Below are 19,619 nucleotides of genomic sequence, written 5' to 3'. Positions count from 1 at the left end.
TAGAGGAAAAGAAATGTTTGTATGAGGGCAGGAGAGGCCGAGAGGGTGAGTGGGGTAAGTGCCACATCATCTTCTTTTTAGCCCTTTAAAAGTGTTATTATTGTTAGTCTCTTGCACATTTATAATTTAAATAGGTCTTTTAAAAACGATAGTCCAAACAGATACACTCCCTAATTTTACAATACTTGTATGCCCTCAATAAGATTTAAATCCTTATCACTAAGTTCAGATAAATCAATAGTGTATTAATGTCATTAGGCCAACTAGCTCTTGGACTGTTGGCTTATAAGTTGATAGCTAAATGATTTATTTTGATTAAAAAAGAAAATAATCACTAAAAAGAATATTAAAACTTTTGTATACAAATTAAGAGAAAAGATCAAATAGGAAGTTTATTTTGGCTAGGAAGTATAGGAAGCAATCTTAGCCGTTCATCATCTTTTTTTTTAAATTTTGGACGCGTGGGCTTTTTCGTCTTTTTACATTATCATATCTTCGTTCTAATTCGATTATAGATTCTGTTACCTCTCTTCTTAGTTCATCACTCTCATAACAGAATTGAAGATTCTATAACCCTAAATCGCCATCGATCGCAAATTCACCTCTTTTCAAACATTAATCTTCTCTCATTCGTCAATTCGATAACCTCAATGTCTTCTTCAGACTCTGCTGGTATGTTTAGCTTCAATTTTGAGTAAATTTTTGTTATTTTTTCCGAAATTCATTGTTTTACGTTTTATAATTCGTGTTTCTGTTATTAATATTTGATTTTTCATAAGTTTAATTGTTATTGTTGTATAATTTAACATAATTTGTTCGTTTTGTTTCTTCATCATTTATTGCGTTTTAGTGAAGAGTTGCGTTTTATGATATTAATTAAATTATATGCATACAAACTTTTAATTTAAGATTTATGTAATATAAAAAGCTATAACTGTCATTGTTGTACAATTTTTGTCTGTTCATCATTTTGATGCGTTTTACTGAACGTATTGCGTTTTATGCTTTTATCCATAATAGTTCATATACAAAATTTAAAGGTCTGTATTTCTAAATTTTTATTAACATATTTTGAGATTTAACACTAAAAACATTATTATATAACTTGTATTGCGTTTTATGGTTATTTTGTTAAGTGTTTCAGATCACATGATGCGTTTTACTCTACGTATTGCGTTTTATGCTTTTATCCATATTAGTTCATATACAAACTTTAAAGGTTTGTATTTTTAAATTTTTATTAACATATTTTTAGGTTTATATCACTAAAAACATTATTATATAAGAGGTATTGCGTTTTACAGTTTTTTTAATTGTTTCAGATAACATTTCCAAGTGGGAGGAACGTGTATGCTTAAACAGTGGAAGAAAGTATTTCAAACCGAAAGTCAGTGCATCCATTACACCTGCTGTTGGAATGTTTTTTAAGTCATTTGATGAGACTTTTGCGTTTTATCAGAGATATGCACTTGCTGCAGGTTTTTCTACAAGAAAAAATACCTCTTCGAAAAATGGTGGTGGTTTAGTGAAAATAAGATATATTGTCTGCTCAAAAGAAGGATTTCATGTTAGCAAAGAAATAGATTCTGGTTCAGTTGATGAGAATGGTAAAAAAATTGTTAGACGTAATAGAGGTTCAAAAAGAGTTGGATGCAATGCTCAGGTGAAATTAATATTAGAGAACAATAATATGTTTAAAATCTACTACTTTGAAGAAGAACATAATCATATCTTTGTTGAAGATGAAGATATTCATTTCTTGCCGGCTGCCAGAAGTATCGATTATGTGAAAGAAAGTTTTATATCTGGATTGTCTGCAATCAATATTGGACCTGTTAAAGCATTCAATATTATGAAAACAATGTATGGTGGTTTTGGTGAAGTTGGTGCTAGTAAAGTTGATTGTAAGAATTATAGAAGGGATTTGAATCTTTACATAGGAGAGTATGATGCAGAAATGGTAGTTAGGCGTCTTATTAGGAAGAAAGAATGTTGTCCTGGTTTCACATGTGATTATGTTATTGGTGAAGATAGAAGATTGAAAGGGCTTTTCAGGGCTGATGAGCAGTCAAAAACAAATTATACAGTGTTTGGGGACATATTTGGTTTTGATGCTACTTATAAATCAAACAAGTCAGTTTTTTTCATTTATTGCGTTATATATTCTATTGTGTTATATATCATGTTGTATTTTTTCTAATGCTTTTTTAATTTGTTTTTTATGTAGGTATGATTTGGTTTTTGTACCATTTACTGGTATTGATAATCATTTTAGGAATGTCACATTTGGTGGTGCATTACTTGGTTCGGAGACTACATATTCTTATAGATGGCTTTTAAGGTGCTTTGTTAATGCTTTTGGAAGTGAGCCTAAAGTTGTTGTTACTGATCAAGATGTTGCAATGAAGAGAGCTATTAAGGATGTACTTTCAAGAAGTAGGCATAGGTTGTCACACCCCAACCGATGGCGGAAACATCGGGATGAGACGAAGTGTATATAGATTGCTAGAGACTTCATAACTATGTGACAATATTTAATTTAAATTCAAATTTCATTGCAATACTAAATTGTCATACAAGACTCAAATAGAAATAACAACATTGTTTCAAATTGTAACATAACAACAAAAGATAGATTAATCTAGGTGTGTATCTAGTCCACCCTAAATCTTGTTTCATCGTGTAACATCACTTCATCGATTAACCTGCAACATGTATTAAAATAGAGTTCAATGCAAAAGCAAAGGCGATGTTGGTGCACTTCATCTGCTGATTCCGTCTTGTATCGAGTCATTATCTTAGAATGTTAGATCTGGGCACGAAATACGAAAAATAGAGTGATTGTATAGATTTTATATAGTTGGATCGCTCATTAGGTCATTTAGGGTTTGGGCCGCTCATTTGACAAGTCTTAGGATCGCTCGAGTGTCAATCAGCATGGTCCGCTCGAGTGACAGCCTGGATCGCTTATTGGGCCTGTCCAATAAGCGATCCCAGTAGCCTATATAAACCCTTGGAGCGATCTCAGTTGTAACGTTTGGTTGAATCTCGTACCGAAGTGCTGCCGGATCGAGAACTGGTTGTATTTACCGTCAAATCAATACAGAAAGAGTTTAAAGTGTATTGCAAGCTATTCCTACGTTGATTACTTGTTATTCCGCACCTGTAATTGACGAAAACGCCTCTGATCGACTCATTCGGTTCGGGATACGATCCTACAGGCGAGTATACAAGTTTGACTACATAGCATAATAGAATAAAAACTCATATCCAACATGTCACATAATGTGTAAATTACTAGCAATGCAAATTTTTGGCGTACAATATGATCAAACCCAAGAATACAACGCATAACAAGCCTAATCCCAAAAGTTTAGCGGGGTGGTAAAGTTTAACTTAACAATACCCACAAGAATAACGGGCGGGGCGTCAATCCTATAGCGCTATAATTGTTAAGGTGGGCTAGCAAAGTTAATGAGCATATAACGTTCCAAATCGTTCATAGAGCATACAAGCATAGCAAATATTCACAATAGTTTCATGTCACGTTCATAGATAGAGTATGTTTTGTTTAAGCATAAAAGTTGTTTTGAATAGGTATACATGTTGCATCCCAAAGTGTAAAGGGGAAAAAAGGGATCGAGTATACTCACGGTTTACAAGTCTTGACTTGAAGATCCGAGAGTAAGCCTGGTGGATGATTTAGCTTGGAGCACCTAGTCCTTCTACACGAGGAAACGTAGGTGTGTGAGTTTGGCGTTTACGGAAGATTAGGAATATGGAATAACTTAGCATAAAGAAAATATATGTGTATATAAAAATAATCATCTTTTAAACCTTTTAACCATCATATGACACTAGGTAACCAATATGGTTATTTAATGTTTTTCATGGGTAGTATACCCATTAGAATCATATTAAGGTTTAGGTCTTGGATGATGTTCTACTTCTTTAACATGTAAACATAAGTTTGACATCAAAGGTTCGAATGAGTATGTGCTTATACTTAGGTTAAGTATTACATATTATTTAGGTCCAATATTTCAAGTAGGAGGTAGAAGAATAAATCTCCATTTAGGCACCTCTAGTTACAAGGATGTCATGTATGGGGTAGGAAGACTAAGCTTCCATTTAGGCACCCCTTTGATGTTCACCACTTCACTTGATGTAAAGACAACCAAGGAGGGTCACGAACTAAGGTCTATACAAGTATGTAAGATAAACTAAGCTAAGAGAAATCATCAAATCATGTGAGGATTGTATGTTTGGACAACCCAAGTTGTTCCATAATCACTCATGCATCAAAGTCTAAGTTTAACATGACTTGTGGGTCAAAACCCTAAACAAAACACCAAGTTTATGAGGTTTAATCCTCTGATTTTAAGTGTCTCAACCTTGTTTTTAAGCTTAACCAACCACGAAAAGTGTTGTAAGCATTAGGACATAGGTTTGAGATGAGTAGGCTCAAGTTTGATAAGAAATAACAAGTCTTTGAATAACATAAAACAAAACAGAAAGTTTTGGTCCTTTTTAGGGCAATTCCAAGCATGATTTCTCCAAGGAAAAACCAAGGAATCAAACCCAAGGACATAACAAAGCAATAGGAAGAAGAACCAAGTGATTTGGTTGAGAAATGAACAAGTTATACTCACTTTAGTAAAGCTTCACAAATCTGTCCAAAACTCAGATTCATAGCAGGTTTGAGAGCAATTTTGTGAAGATTAGAGAGTTGTGAAAGTGTAAAAAGGGTTGGAGAAGGTGGGTATTTATAATGGAAGAGTTATAAGGTGATTGGAGGTGATTAGAGGTGGATTAAAGGTGATTGGGTGAGTTGGATTAATGGGATTTCGTGCAAACAGCTCAAGAAACACACATTCTGCCGAAACAGGGGCTTAGCGTGACGCGAGGGGGGCTTGGCGTCACACGGCGCCCTAGTTCGAAGAAGGTTGATTTTGTTGCACTTTGGCCCCTGAAGTTTATGTTTGATTCTTTTTGATGCATTTTTGATAGTTTAGGGACTTGTTTTGATATAAAAGCATAGTATAAGGTGTAATCAAGTACGATGATCAACATCAAAGTATAATTAAGCGTATAAATGTCATAACCAAGTATCGTTCTCGTTCAAAACACGTTCAATGCATAAGTTTAGTTTAATTACAAGTTTAGCACATAGTTTCCAAGAATAACGTTAAAGCACAAATTGATTCACTAATCGAACATACGAGCATAATTAGAGTGCGTACAACAATAATGTAACAAAATACAAGTTTCATTAATGATCCAAGTCTCGGTTTGACAATGATTACAAGGAAAGAACGATCACAAGAATACAAGGTTTCCAAAAATAGAATTTCAAGCAATGGTTTCTAAATAGGGAAATTATGAAAACGCAGGGCGTTACATAGGTTACGTATGTGGCATATATCGGAGAAATTGAAGACAAAGGTATTAGCTGTTTTTATGATATAACAAACTGCAAGTTTATATTGTTTTGTTATTGCGTTTTATGTATTATACAATAAGATCCCCAAACACTTTTATCAATAGAATTACAAAACAATTGCGTTTTACCATCGATGCATTATGTTTATCATTTTCAATATATTGGGTTTTGAAATTATTGCGTTTTATGTTTAATAATTTTATTACTTTTTATTCAGGTTGGTCCTGTTTTGTCAGCAAACATTGATTTTAATACAAGAATGACTCATGTTGTTTGGAATGATACTATTATTCCAGAAGATTTTGAAACTGAGTGGCATTCAATAATGTCTACTTTTGGATTGGAAAATCATGAGTGGTTAAAAGATATGTACGATCTTCGATTTGATTTGATTCCCGCTTATTACCATGGAGAGGATTTGGCTGGTCTTATGCGTACTACGTCTAGATGTGAAAGCGAGAATTACTTCTTTGGTCAGATTTGCAATCCAAGATGTACACTTGTTGAATTTTTCACTCATTTTGAGACTGCAATGGATATTCAAAGCATGAGCATAGGAGGAATGATCATGATACAAGGTATATTCAGTGTAAGACCTGGAGTGACTTTGTATTGGAGAAACAAGCATCAGAAATATATACCAAAACAATTTTTAAGGATATTCAGATTGAAATTGATGCTGCCATTACAAAGTGTATGTCAAAGTCTCTTGATACTGTGGGTGATGTTCAATATTATGAAATAAAGGATTTCAAACAGCCATGCACATCTTTATTCAAGGTATTTTTTAAATTTATATTGTTTTAAATATCTATTGCGTTTTATTTTTTCCCATCTTTTGTTGCGTTTTATCATTATATGATCATATACTTATTTCTGTATTATATTTATTATTCATTGCGTTTTATATTACATTTCACTAATTTTATATAGCTTTTTAATCATATTTACAAGTGCAATACAGCAAACAAGAAGATGGTTTAAGTATAAGTTGTTCTTGCAAACGGTTTGAACAATTTGGTATATTGTGTCGCCATATATTTTATGTTCTACGGTATGATGATATAACTGGGTTTCCTAGAAGATATGTTCATAGAAGATGGATGAGAGATGTTGTTTCAATTGGATCAAATCATTGCAATATTCGGTTTAATGAAATTGGTAGGAATAGTGAAATTGATAAAGTTTATAGAGAAATCGTTGTTGCAAATGAGTATGTGGTTAATAGGCTGGTCGGGGATTTAGATGAGCTGTGTCGTTACAGGGATCATATTAAAAGTTATATTGATAAAGCGGATGAGATTATGGTTGCTGCTTCGCCTCCTAGTCGCAAAGAAAGATTTGCTGATATTGGAGGGAACTTAGAAAAATCAGATTCTATGATTCGTGTCCTGATCAAAATAAGGACCAAAGGATGCGGTGTACAAAAAAGGATCAAGTCTAATCGTGAGATTGCAATTCAGAAATCATCAAAGATCCAGAAATCGTGCCGTGTATGTGGCGGAAAATGAAATAACAGTCGCACATGTAAAGATAAGGTTTCTTCTAATGCTATAGGTTCTAGCAATGCAATGTAAGTATGTATACAAATTCTGTCAAAATCAGATATCAATAAGAAAACAAAAATTTTGTCATTGCGTTTTATGATGTATAGGTTTCATCTCTTTTTGTTACTGCGTTTTGTAATATCCTTCATAAATATCAGCTTTTTTTGGTTAATTGCGTTTTATGATAACAACAGTATATTGTTATTGCGTTTTATACATAGAACAAATTAAACAAGAAATGCAAGTGAATATCATAAACATTGCGTTATATAGATGATGATAGTTTTAAACAAAGATGATGATTTCAAACTACAAAATAAAATAAAAATTACTAGCATGATCAGCATCATGGATCAAAGTTTGTTTCTTCTTCGGATGAGAACCCTAAGCTTCCATCAGCGATTTCCTCATCACTTTCAGATTCAACCCAAAGTTCAACCTGTGAGACTACTGCGTTTTGAAGCTTCTCTGCAAATTTGCTAGCAGAGTTGTTAATGATTGGTATTTCAGATAACTGCTTCAAAAAATTTAGATCCTCACTGGTAGATATTTCCTTTGGGTCATACATCTCCACATCACCATCGTCCCAAGTCACTGAAACTTTGAAAGTTTCCTCAATGAACTCCCAAGATGTAACCCTGGCATCTTCAGTTGCAGTTTGATTCGGATTTCCAAATCTTTTGTGTAGAATTCTGAACAGTGCGGCTGTTTGATCTGTGTAACAAGCAGGTGGTATGCCTATTTCATTCATCCTTCTCAAAACATTATCATTGCAGTTTTGAAGAACAGAAGCAACGGAATGGTATTTTATTTTTTTTTCCATCAAGGAATTGAAGAACGAAATTGTCTCTTTTAACCCACCAAACTGATAGTTGTTGATTAGCCATTTTAGGGTTTGTGTGTGTTGGGTATTGGTGTATTTGGTGTATGATGAGAGCAATATGAAAATAGTTTAGGGTTTTTGTTCTTATATAATGGATTGGTAGAAGGATTTGAATCAAGTGTGTTAATAATAAAAATGATTATTTTTTATTTTTTTCTTTGAATTGATTGTTCAATCATACAGTATTTTATATCAGGAATCCAAAAGGCTTTTTAAGGCTTTTTGTCTAATCAATTTCCTTGTCATTAAGCTATCAATTTTTTTTTGTTTTATCTAGTAGGGTCTATTCATTTATTATTATTTTTTTTATAAGATTGCGTTTTAGTAGATTATAATATATCATTTTTATGATTGTCATTATTGTAATTAAGTTTTTAATTTGTTTTTTGTGTTATAAAAATTGTAAAAAAAATCATTGCGTTATAAAGTATATTGCGTTATATGTTTTAGAAATGAATAATTAGGAAACACTTTGTAATGCGTTTTAGAGTAAATAACTTATGTCAAACAACAAATAAATAGACAATGTTGAGTTATAGCATACTATTAAAATGTTGCGTTTTATATTAATAAAATTTCACTATATATGTATCCTTTTTATAAATTTTAAATATATTATATAATTTTTTTTCAAAATAATGTTTAAATAATTTGTTTAAAAGAAAGGATAAGTATTGCGTTTTAAATATATCATCAAAATATTGCGTTATATGAATATTATCCCAAAAGAAAAAACATTGCGTTTTATAATAATAGCATTTCTAAATCAAAGTAACCAGCAAGATCAAGAAAATAATGAGTTATATTAAAACCATGCTAAAAGAATAAACATTGCGTTTTATAATAAGTAGCATTTCAAAATCAAAGTAAACCAGCAAGAGCAAGCCTGTCTTTAATCATATCTAAACTAGTGTCATAAGATTGTTTTTTAAGTTTCGCACTGAGCTCTCGAAACTTCTTTGAGTCCTCAATAACATAATCTTTTTGTTCGTTGATTTCGTGCAATAATATCTTTGCAATGAACTTTGTTTTTACCCTTCTTGATATTTGCAGGTTCTTCATATTCCTGACTAAACCCACAATCCCATTTGTCGACTGCTTCACCATTATAACATTCCATATGACGCATACAGAATATACCACAGTCAATGCCGTTATCTTTTGTCCTCCATTTCATCTCCATTCTAACAGGGGTTACTCCCTTTATTTCATTTGCTTTTTCATGTCCAACAGATTTAAGGTAAGCTGCCAAAGCATTCCTCTACAGAAAAAAAAAAACAAAAAGATTAGGTGGTTTATATTTGTGTTTTAAAAGCATAAGTAAGAATACTTACTGTATTTTCAGGCACATCACCATATTTAGCTTCATTTGTTTCTTCTTTCGCACTGTTGTCAATGATGAATATTTCTTTCTTTTCAAGATTGAAGGAGATCAAAATGAAATGCTCTGAAAGGAGAATCGGGACAAGGATAATTTTAAAATCCTTTATGCTTTTTAGCTTTGCACCTTGAAGAATTTTTTCAATGTTCTTTGTGAATGCTTCTATCATCTTTTCTTTATTTTTAGTTTCTTCCTTATCACTCGATGTTAAAGCCTGCATAACATTAAACAAATTAACATATTATTGCGTTTTATGAAGGTAATAAAACATACAGCTGCGTTTTATGAAGGTAATAAAACATACAGCTGCGTTTTATAAAACTTCATTCAAAGAAAGTAAGCATTGCGTTTTATGAAAGAAATAAAACTGCAATTGCGTTTTATAAAACTTCATTCAATCAAACTTCAAAATACTTCATTATACGAATATTATTTCTAAAACAGAAAAATTGCGTTTTATATATCATACCAGCATTCGAATAGTACAGAAAAATCTTGGAGTTTTGTTGTCTTTTGATCTTCTTTTTTCTTCTTCATTCAAAATATATGACCAACAATTGATTACTTCTCCGGTGATTTCCAATCCTGGCCTCATTGTTTCAGCAGCATATCTATATAGAAATACATGTTCTTTAATTTCAAAGAGAGTGTCCCCGCAAAAAAAAAAAAAAAATTAAATTAGAATATTTTGATTTTTGTTTTTTTGTTTTAGTGTATATAAATGATTTTTTACATCATTTCTCCTTCTGCATGGAAAGCATATCCCGATATGTTGTTTTCGTTGCCGTTCTTGCTTCCTTCATTGCTACTTGTCTTAGATAGTATGGTGAACAAAATACTTCTGGTACATTTTTCTGTCGATCTCGTCGTACCATCCTTGTGATTATTTCTTCTGTTTTGCTTATATCACTTGTTGGTTGTTCTTGATGAACTGATTTTGCAGGTGTTTTATACGGATCTTCTTGTGGGTTGAGGAATGATGTGTTTTGAATTAGATCACTGATTTCCTTTTCAGTATCCTGTTCTTCAATTCTATCAAACATTGTTTGTATTCCAGTAATTTGAACTTCTTTTTCTATTGTTTTATTTTCAGATTCCGCTTGAATTTCGGTTTGTGCAGCGTAGCGAGTAGCATCAACTTCAACTTCATTTTCATCAACATTTGAAGACAACTGAGAAATTTTCAAATCAAAGGATAGTACCTCATCATCATGACTTTTCTTTTGATTTGATTTTTTTCTTCTTCATCTGTCTTTTTTATTATCTCCAACATTAATGATGGAGTTTCTTCGCTAAATGATGATTGTACCATTGAAGGTTTTTCAATGTGTGTTTGGAGAACAGATGCAGGTTCATTCTCACTGATTTTTTCTGGATTGGGGGACTGGACTACAGGTGTGTTATCCTCATTGCGTTTTGTATCATCATCATTGCGTTTTACAATCAATGGTGTTGAAATGATTTGATTTTCGGTGTCTTCATTTTGGCTCAGATTTAGAAATATTGATGGTGTTTCCATCAGAGTTGAATCAATATTAACTTTCTTGTGCTTTTTTGCTTGATGGTTGAATTTTTCAATCAATGACGCCCATTCGTTTACTTTGTTATGAAGAGCTTCACTGTTTGGATATTCTTCGACGATCTCATCTATGCGTAATTGAATGTTTTCGAAAATTTCTTCAAATCCTTTAAAATGATCATCCAAAGCAGTCACAAGATATTCTTCATGTGATTTTTTATCTTCAATGTTCTTCATATTTTCATCGCCACTTTTTGTTGAATGAATGTCAGAAAGACCTTCACTTTGATTTTGTGATGGCATGAAATTACGCAGTCGGCTTTGACTGTCTACCCACATTTTATCTTTATTTCCTATTGATGGTTTAATGAAGAATTGCCCCCATGATCCTCCACTTTCTGTATGTGTTTTCTCAGTTTCATTGGTTTTAATTAGGCTGTTTTGAACATTCTCTTGATTCTCTTGATCAATCCAGTCTGTTGCAGCTTTAAGTAAGGTGATTGGTTGTTCTTCAGCATCGTCTTCATCTTTTTCTTCAGATTCATCTTCAAAAATTTCTTCGTTTTCATTCTCGGATTCAGTTGGATAAACATAAAATTCATCCTTTTCATCTTTCTTTTTTTGTTTATTCTTTCTGACTTTTTTCTCTTTATCCATTACAAGACATCTCCCCTCATTTTGCGCATCAATTTCCAATTCATCTTCAAATTCTTGTAATGTTGTATAGTCAATTTTATCAAGAGAGAACTCTTCAGTGTTTTCAGCATCGTCAAATCCTTGTTTTTTGTAAGCATATAGTATCTATATGAATCATTGCATTTTAGAAAAATAATCAATTCAAATTTTGTTGCGTTTTAAAATATAAATCATTGTAAACAACTTACAAAACTAATTTTTTGTAACTTTAAATATATTGCGTTTTACAAAAACATTGCGTCTTACACAAGCAAAGAATAGTTTTAAACAAACAAAGAATGTAAACAAACAAAGAATGAAAGATCATTGCGTTTTAAAATATACATTGCGTTTTATAAAGTATAGTTTTAAACAAACAAAGAATATAAACAAGCAGCCTAAACAAGCATTCAGCAAATATGTAGCAATAATGAAAGATCAGATTTCATACCGCTAACAATGCAATAGGTCCATTGAAGAACTTCTCATTTCCAGGCCATTGTCTTCTTGTACGTCTTAAAACGGTCAGAATATATTCACACCAATTAAAATCCTGGGTTTTTTGTCACTTTTTATCGATGGCAAGAATCTTTGATTAACATTACTACTTTGCATTGCCTCTGCCATGATCGTAAAAAATATAACCAAGAAATTTAGTTTAAACAATCTTCCAAGCTCATTTCTTGATTTTAAATTACTAATCAAGTTGTGCGCATACATTCTCTTCAAAATATCTTTGCTGAATTGACCGCGCCAGAATTTAATTATAAGATCAGTGTCTTTTGGTCTCAATTTTTCCTCAATCTCTGTTTTTCCATTTGGTATTTGAAATACCTTTTGGATCAATTCAGCTGTGATCTTAATCTTTTCATCTCCAGTATTTATTTCATCATTTTCAGCATCAAAAGTTTTTTACCAGCCAATATCTGAATTTGCGTGCAACTGAATGCAGCTTGAATTTTAGTATGCTCTCAAACCCTATTTCTCTAACAACATTCCTTTGCTCTTTTGACAAACCTTCAATATAATCTTTTAGATTATTGACTGCACATCTTATGTTGATTTTTTTTCCGTCGTAATCATAATATGGTTGTTGTTCTGGTTGTTCTTTTGTTTTATCTTTCCTCAGTGATCTCTTTGGTTTTGATTCTGCTTTTTCCTTCTTTTGATTTTTTGTCGGGTTAACTCTTGGTTGTGGATCAACAAAATCATCATCTGCAGGGGCGAAGCATTATGGTTACTCGGGGGTGCACCCGCCCACCCCAATGTTTCGGCTAGAAGTGTGTATATGGTCCGATTTTTCGTCCGAAAATTTAAAATTTATATAGGATCGCCCACCCGATTATTTTTCCTAAATGGTGGGTAATTTGATAAATATATTTTAACTCTTATTTTATTTGTTTAACCCTAGATTACCCACCACACAACAAACTTAATACCAAATTATTAATTATCAAATATTATTTATCTTTTTCCCAGCCGCCGTAGCTTTTTGTTTCTGCATCCTGCCCCAAGACTTTTGGTTCTGACTTCTGTTTCTTCAGTTCTCCGGTAAGACTTTTGGGCCAATTTCACAACTTGGGAAGTGGTGTCATCCTTATCCATTTGCAATTTAGTGATTCACGGTTCCACCAACATCATTTGGGTAACAATTCTTTTCTTTATTCTTTTGTAGTTATTGTTAATTGGATTATAGGAATGCAATATTTAGTTTTTCTATGTGCAAGAACGGGTTCTTTGAATGAATGAATTTTTTGTTAGTTTTATTTGGAATTATTATTATTTGACCCGACTTGAATCGAATAGCCGACCTAACCCGACCTGAAACATAACGATAGGAAAAAAAATTTCGCTCTCATCACTTTACGCCCCCTCGAAACTTTTGGTCAAGCTCCGCCACTGATCATCTGATACATTGAAGTGTGTTAAAAACATATATTTTTTTCAAGAAATTTGTTAAATGCGTTTTATGTTACCTGAATTTACTTGTTGTTGTTCGGAAGTATGCAGAACTATAGCTCGACTAGATTTTTCATCCTTTGGATCAGAAACTGTATCTTCTGAAGATTCTATCACCACTTTCTTTCTTCTCCTTTTTTGTTTTTCCTCTTGTTTTTTAACTTTAAATAGAATAATGAAACAATGTCAATTAACAAATTTATAATAAAACGCATTAGCTAACACTATAAAGATAAAAACCAGTAATTCACATGTTTAAGATAAAACGCAATACTTTACATCATATTATTTAACACACCAAATTAACATTACATAATCTCATTTTGTTTTTTATGATATATTAATATAAAACGCATTAGTCAATTTTTTTAAAAAAAAAGCATTTGATAGCATTTAATATAAAACGCAATAGTTAACAACACATGTATCTCAGCAAATTCAAAGATAAAACGCAATTTTCTAAAATTCGATTACAATTATCATAATAATAATCTCTTTGTTTCTGCAAATTTATTAAGGTAAAACGCATTAATTCACAATATATAAATCCCATAAGAAGCATTAGCATCTTAGATCATAGTTTTAACATAAAACGCAATGTAGTCTCTAGTAACAAAAATGTTAAGATAGGGGAAGATATAACTCATTAACTATTTTTGGGAACGGATATGATATATTAGGTCTATTGTACTTCATAAAACGTAACTTGAATTCAGTTAAAGAGCAAAATAGATAAAATTACCATTGTCTGAAATATCTTTGCGTTTTCTAGTTCTTTGTTGTTTCATTGTTGATTTTCGGCTAATATTTTCTTGTTCATCTATGTTTTCTTCAGCTGACGATGTTTTTGGCTTCTTTGATGATTTAGGGTTTTCAGAGACGGATTTTTTTCCAGTAACTCGAAGGTAAACCTTCAAATTATCTCTCGACGACGCCATGAACTTCAATGGAGTATGATTTTCTCCAATTTCTGTATGTGTTTGATCGTTCAATGGAACTGTAAAACGTAATGCACTTTTTTTTGAAGCGTTTCTGTGTATAATCAACGGCGGTTATTTTGGAATTTGACGATAATACCCCTGAAACCCCGGAGAGCGTGTTTAAATGACAGTTTTTAATTTGATTTTTGTAACACCTCGAAAATTCATGTCCAATAAAATAAAGACACGTGTCAAGTAAGACAAACGTGTCAGAAACCCGGACCAAATACGGATGTATGGTAGGATTTAAAAAGGGTGTCATGTTATTAAAATACCTCTGAACGACCCAAGGGCGACATGTTATTAAAATACCTCTGATCGACCCAAATTATAAATCCCAAGATCCTTGAATCATTTTATAAACATCTGATATTAACCGGTTAGTTTAAATAAATAAAATCCTATCTTATATGGGAAATTTGATTTCTAGAATCTTATTGTAAACACTTGAAAGTTGGATTCTTGTTTTAAGAAATTAAACTTAAATAAGAATTCATGTCCCTATGTTCCGACACTTCTAAAACTTGTCACAAGAGGCCAAATAATGTAAGGGCATGCAAAGGCTGAGCAAGGGACCCTCCTACTGCAGTAAAAGCATGAAGATTCGGAGTCCACGAAGTTGCATGGTCAAGGCTTGAAATTTATAAAATTTTTTGGTTCTGGTCAACGGTTACGGACCGTAAGGCCCTAGGCTTACGGTCCGCAAGGTGCATATCTGGGCGTATCTTACCAGGGTCGGTTACGGACCGTAACCGTATAATCATACGGTCCGCAAGAGGAGCATACGGACCGCAAGAGCTTTGGCTTACGGTCCGTAAGGCTGTCGCTGGCAGCAGGAAATGGACAGCTGCCTGTTCAGCCAGTTCCACCGCCTTTCATGAATGGTTTTCGAAATCAGGGACTCACTAGGCAGTTTATAACATATTAGGGACACCTGGGATGATCTTGCAACACATGTAGACCACTTTGGCAACATCTTGTGACCTCTTGTCCACTATATAAGGAGGTGAAGTTGTAACCACTTCACTTGCTCATTTGCAATTGTGGTTCAAGCATCTCTGGAGCTCTCTGGACATCAAGCCATTTTCTTAGTGATCCCTAGCAGTAATTAGGACTATTGTAAGTGTCCTTTTTTTGGTAAAGGGTTACCCCGGTGAATTTTATACCAATCATGAAACTATAAAGCACAAGTGAAGGACAGGAAATCCTCCAGTTCTCAAGTATGACATACCATACAAGAGTAAAACAAAACATAAAACCAGCAACACGCTAACTAAATAAACAACTTGCCCACAAGCGACAAAACAAGACTAGCAACTCCTAACCAATCAACCGCTATCATCATCCGCTACAAGGAGACCACGAGGAAGACTCCAATCTTGCAAAACATGAGCCACCTGAATTGTACTCTTGAACTTCATAGTCGATAATTTCATTCGAACAGTCATCAAGATAACCTGAATCAGCTGGTCCTTACTTCTTCTTTTGTTTGTAAAGAGACGCCTGTTTCTTTCTTCCCAAACAAAGTATGCTGTCGCATTTACCACAAGCTTAGCAATGACATGCTCAGCCGTCTTCGATTGCGCAATACCCACTAGATAATCAAAAATATCAACCCATTTATTCTGAATCACTCCCATACCTGCTTTATCCCTAACTCCACTCCATATTTGATCTGCATAATTACATTCAAAAAACAAATGATCATGCGAGTCCGGCCCCAACGTGCATAAAGAGCAGCATAATAAATTGAAATTAGCATTACCCGAGGAGTTCCATTTACACATAATGTCTTGCGTTTTCAATTTTTTATGAATAATGAGCCACACCAGAAATGAGTGCCTTGGAATAGCCTGCGGAAACCACACCAAGTTCGCCCATGACACCTCATTCTGACTTTGTCTAATGTCGTCCCAAACTAAAGCCGTGCTAAACTCCGATTCTACTCCCAACCTCGATCTCCTCACAAGCTCATCATGTCGATTTGAGGCTAGCTCCAGATCTCTCAAGCTGTTTAGCACCGCAAAAATTGTTGATCCAGGCAATCGGCCATCCCCATTCTCCCTGAACATACACCTCCGCCAGCTTCATATTCATTCTAAACCCGGCATTGGATATACGTCTCGGGGTAATAAACATACTAATCGGACAAATATTATCCCATTTATCAAACCACAAAAACGTTTTTGTGCCATCCCCCACTTTAATCCATACATAATCACGAATAAGAGGCCTCAGACACAACAACTTTCGCCAGCTCCATGAAATATTACTCTTAACAGGAATATCCCAAAAACTTCGATCTCGGATGTGATAAGAGTGCACCCATTTGACCAATAAAGACTCCCGATTTGAAAGCAAACTCCAAATATGTGTAGTCATTAGAGCATTATTCATGTCGACCACCCACCGAATCCCCAAGCCTCCTTCCGTTTTCGGCATACATACCGATTTCCAGTTAACTTTAGCTTTACCTTTGATATTATTTCCTTGCGACCACAAGAACTTCCGCATCCTCTCCTCAAGCTCTTGGATAATACGTTTAGGAAGAATAAATACCGACGCCCAGTAGATATGCATAGAAGATAAAACTGATTTTATAAGTTGTAACCGACCTGCAAATGATAAGCACTTGGTCTTCCAGTTCATAATTCTCGCATCCATATTCTCCACAAGTTTTTTTTGCAATCTTTATAGTGCAGCCGAGAAGAAATTAACGTAACACCCAGATATCTAACCGGTAAAACCCCCTCGTCGAATGGCATAATATTTAGAATCCGGGCTTTAACCGAGTCCGCAACATTACCAAAAAATACAGTACTTTTTGTCATGCTCGGAACCAAACCCGACATATTTCTAAACATGTTAAGGGAATCCAAGATGACCTTAGCTGAATTGTTATCCCCTCTAGCAAAAAGAAATAAGTCATCCGCGAAACATAGATTAATAATTCGCTGCTTTTGACATCTATTGTGAAACCTGAAATCCGAAGAGATCGCAACCTGGCGTTGTAAAATCAAGGTAATCACCTCCATAACCAACGTAAACAGATATGGAGACATTGGATCACCCTGCCGCAGCCCCCTTTTACCTTTAAAGTAACCATGAAGATTGCCATTGATTGCCAAAGAGAACGATGTAGAAGAGACACAAGCCATAATCCATTTAACCATCAAAGGATGAAAACCAAAACCATTCAGCGAACTCTCTAAGAATCCCCAGTCAACCGTATCATAATCCTTCTGAATATTTACTTTAAACGCACATCTAGGAGGCCCTGTGTTTCGATGATAGTTAAGCATTAATTCCTGAGTTAAAAGAATGTTATCCGATATTCTTCTGCCAGGAACAAATGCCGACTGGTTTATGCTAACCACATCACCAAGACCTTCTTTAATCCGGTTGGATAAAATCTTACTAATACACTTATAAAGAGTATTACAGCAAGAAATCGGTCTATAATCCGTAACAAAATCTGGGGTGGTCACCTTAGGTATAAGCGAAATCACAGTGTGGTTCAGTTGTTGGAGTAGATGGCCATTCGTAAAGAAATCCTTTAATGCACGACAAACATCCAAACCGACAATATTCCATGATTTCTTAAAAAAAGTGGACGTATACCCATACGGCCCTGGCGCCTTGTTGCCCGAAATGGAGAACATAGCAGTTTTAATCTCCTCATCTGTCACCTGTCTGATCTTCTGACCTCTTGTCCACTATATAAGGAGGTGAAGTTGTAACCACTTCACTTGCTCATTTGCAATTGTGGTTCAAGCATCTCTGGAGCTCTCTGGACATCAAGCCATTTTCTTAGTGATCCCTAGCAGTAATTAGGACTATTGTAAGTGTCCTTAATCCTTTCTAATTTGTTTTAGCTTAGTTAATTAGCTAAAAGTCAAACTGTCGTAATTAAGGTTTGACTTCGAGATTAGTCAATAATTACTCAGTAATATCTCGAATTAAAAATACCTATAAATAGGTAATTAGGTGGTAACAAACCCTTAAAAGGGTATTTCCAGATTCCCACTCTAACCATGATAATTGTCGAGTCAAAGCTTACTTTAAAAAGTCAACAGAATGCTTAAATCCAAATTAACTCATAATTAGCAATGTAGGATACATGCAACCTGTTTGATCATTAATATAACTTGGTAACTAATGTAAGAACATGTCCCAACATGTTCAACTTGACAATTTTCTGTTTTGACCCGGCTTGGAACCGAAAGTCGCATAGTTTGACTTTCGCTTTGACTTTCAGTTCTGACCCGTTTTAGCCAAGTTTAGGATTGCCTTAAAGCTTCTTTTGGACCTAGTTACATGTTAGTATAACCCTCTGTGATTATACGGCTTGGTTCACTAGTTGTCTAATTATTATGCGAGTTTCCGTTAAATGCCCATATGTTGACCATTATGCCCAAATGACCTTAAAATATGATTTTTGAAAATATAAAAGGGTAGACATCTTAGTTACTAAATTATAAACTTGTACCTAAAATTTGACATCAGTTTGAGGTCTAGATTAAGAGTTATGCTCATTAGCGTAATTAGAAGCTTTCTTAGTAAATAAATAGCATAATCAGCATGTAGCCTATCTAAACCCAAATTTTAATATCAAACTTTATACCCACTGATATATATTAATATTTTGGGATTTTTGGAGATTTTTATTTATTTTTAGGCGGAGCATAACTTAGAGTTTTAAGCTTATTTCAGTTATTGCCGGTTTTACCCTTTTGGCTATAAAATGAGTTTTATAAATCCTTTTGACCTCAAACCTTTTTCAACTGATATATTATGATAAATATATTATTTTGACCCTTCTGGAATTATAAAAACATCAGCTTTTCTTTCAAAACCCGGAAATGGCTCCAAATCGCCTTTTTAGGCATTTTTACGACTTAGTATGTATCAAAACTAGTTTATATGTATAAGGGTCAATACCTACTGATATATTCAGTAAATTTTTATATTATAACAGTAAACTAAAGTTTTAAACTCAGGTTTCCAGTTTTGACCTTTTAGACTTATCGGAAATTACCAAAATGCCCTTTCGGTGCATAGGATGGTTATAATTAATAAATTTCACATATATATATATGATACCCTACTATTATAACATAATAAATTAAGTATAATTACTGATTTTTTTAGATATGTAACTCAGGTTACTAGTTTAACTCTTTTACACCATTTAAAATGACCAAAATACCCTTATGAGGCATAGTTTAGGTT

General features: G+C 33.6%; 1 protein-coding gene across 1 annotated transcript; it reads left to right on the top strand.

The window, feature by feature from the left end:
• The first annotated feature begins 650 nt into the window (after nucleotides 1–650).
• Nucleotides 651–6,954, top strand: LOC110876432 (protein FAR1-RELATED SEQUENCE 5-like). Its single transcript, XM_035977050.1, has 6 exons — nucleotides 651–672; nucleotides 1,145–1,219; nucleotides 1,323–2,133; nucleotides 2,228–2,423; nucleotides 5,661–6,021; nucleotides 6,398–6,954. The coding sequence occupies exons 1-6, from the start codon at nucleotides 651–653 to the stop codon at nucleotides 6,952–6,954; spliced, it is 2,022 nt and encodes a 673-aa protein (XP_035832943.1).
• Nucleotides 6,955–19,619: the final 12,665 nt, after the last annotated feature.

Source organism: Helianthus annuus, chromosome 9 (assembly GCF_002127325.2).
Source record: "Helianthus annuus cultivar XRQ/B chromosome 9, HanXRQr2.0-SUNRISE, whole genome shotgun sequence".
Classification (NCBI taxonomy): domain Eukaryota; kingdom Viridiplantae; phylum Streptophyta; class Magnoliopsida; order Asterales; family Asteraceae; genus Helianthus; species Helianthus annuus.
The sequence above is the reverse complement of the archived record's forward strand: the minus strand, read 5'-3'. Positions and strand labels throughout refer to the sequence as shown.